This window comes from Nannochloropsis gaditana, assembly GCF_000240725.1.
Source record: "Nannochloropsis gaditana CCMP526 unplaced genomic scaffold scaffold013, whole genome shotgun sequence".
Classification (NCBI taxonomy): domain Eukaryota; class Eustigmatophyceae; order Eustigmatales; family Monodopsidaceae; genus Microchloropsis; species Microchloropsis gaditana.
Window position 1 is genome coordinate 99,579 of NW_005803940.1, and position 1,734 is coordinate 101,312.

The following is a 1,734-nucleotide window of genomic DNA, read 5'->3' on the forward strand; positions in this document are numbered from 1 at the left end:
GCTGATTGAGATTTCCGACACGGGATGCAACAACATCCAAAAGAGCTCGATCCTCGACTCTGTCGTCGGCCGTATATGTCCTCATCCCGTGCGCTTCCGTCAGGTTTGGAATTGCCACTACGGAAAAGGCCAAGCTTTGTTTGTTTGGAAACCCGTCCCCCCTAGTCAGGATTTTGTAGCGCTCGGTATGGTGGCAACATTGACGGATGAGCCGCCGAGCGTGGAGGACGTCCACTGTGTTCCCAAGCGATGGACGTTACCCGCGCGCATCAAACCACGACTAGTCTGGAGCAATACAGGCATGGGTGGAAAACCAGGAAGTGTTTGGCTAGTCAATTCATTGAATGTACTTGTCGTCGTCCAAGGCCACAATGTGCCTGATGTCAGCAACGGGGAAAGCTTCTACGATCTCGCCTATCTCCGCTTCTTCTGCACACCTGAGGACTACAAAGCCGGTCTCAAATTGGGCTCTTCTCCTAGTACCGGAGCTGCAAAATAAAAAAACAAAATACTAGTCGTGTAAAAGAAAATTTACTCCCATGCCAAGCATCCCCACAGCACCGAATTGAATCAACGAGAGGCAAACATAGCTCTTTTGACTCTCGTTTTATTTTTTTAAAAACATTCTTCATATGTCTTCACTTAAACATGTGGGAGACTCACCGAATGTTTATTTTTGTTGCAGAAGGGTGAGGATGCCTTGATCACTGACCAAAATTTCTCGCAAAAAATTCAGGAAGGCAAACCAAATGATGGGGCTGATGTCCACACCGAAGGCAGGAGGTACAACGAGACGAGTAACACTAAGGAAGGGCTCAGTTGGCCAGGCAATCAGATTCGCTGGTAATTTATTTAAATCCACCTGTGGGTACCATGACAGGACGATCCGAACCAAGAACGCGACACCGCCAAGGTCTAAAAGGGGCTCAATTACAGCCTTTGCGGGGGAGACCCAGCTGCTCGCTGCGAGCAGTAATACTGTCCCTGTATTTTCAGCTAATGGTATGCTTGATGGATCTATCGTCATGCGCAAAGAGGAGCTAGCAATGCGCGGCGCAGGTGGTGCTAATTGATGAAAAGAGGAACGAGGCAGACCTTTTGGAGGAATGAAAGCTTGAGCCGGAAGGCCGACAAATGCCAGCAAGGTGAAGATGATGCCATGGCAGAGGATTACTAGACGCATCTTTCGGCAGCGTTCGCTGTGAGGTTGATCGGCGTTGAGAAACAAAAGGTCGAATCAGTAAAGGTTGGCCGTTCAACCTCCCGGCTACTAGTCCTCCTACTGAGATCTAGTAGATCTCAGCTGTGACACAGTCAATCGTTGGTTCTAAGTCGCGGTGGTAAGAGACTTCTGACACAAATCAATTAAAAGCATCAAAGCACAATCTTGTCATGTCCGGGGAGGCTCACAATTTATGTCGATAGAGGGAGCATATTTCTTACAAACGGGTTAGGTGTCTCGGCCGCGAGACGTGCTCGCCTCCGTCTAGCTAGCTGGGTAGCCTGCAGGCTCGGCTTCGATCTGGTCGGGCATGCCAGCTAGTTGGTCGACAGTTGAGACGTTGTTCACAAGATTAAGCAACCTTGCTCGATCACTTAAAAATACATGTCAGGATCGCGGGGCAGGGCACCAGCGACCACTCGCTCTGTGCGTGAGGCGTAATGGCGGAGGAAGTAGGCGCAGGAGGTGGAGGGGAAGACTCTTTGGCGGCCCGGGAGTTGGAGAGTGCCAAG

General features: G+C 50.2%; 1 protein-coding gene across 1 annotated transcript; it reads right to left on the minus strand.

Moving 5' to 3' along the window:
* Positions 1–593: 593 nt before the first annotated feature.
* NGA_2103100 (uncharacterized protein) lies at positions 594–1,203 on the minus strand (the record flags this gene model as incomplete). The annotated part of the gene is made up of 1 exon (XM_005856269.1): positions 594–1,203. A coding segment is annotated over one exon (533 nt), but the record flags the coding sequence as incomplete, so codon positions are not given.
* Between the last annotated feature and the right edge of the window lie 531 nt (positions 1,204–1,734).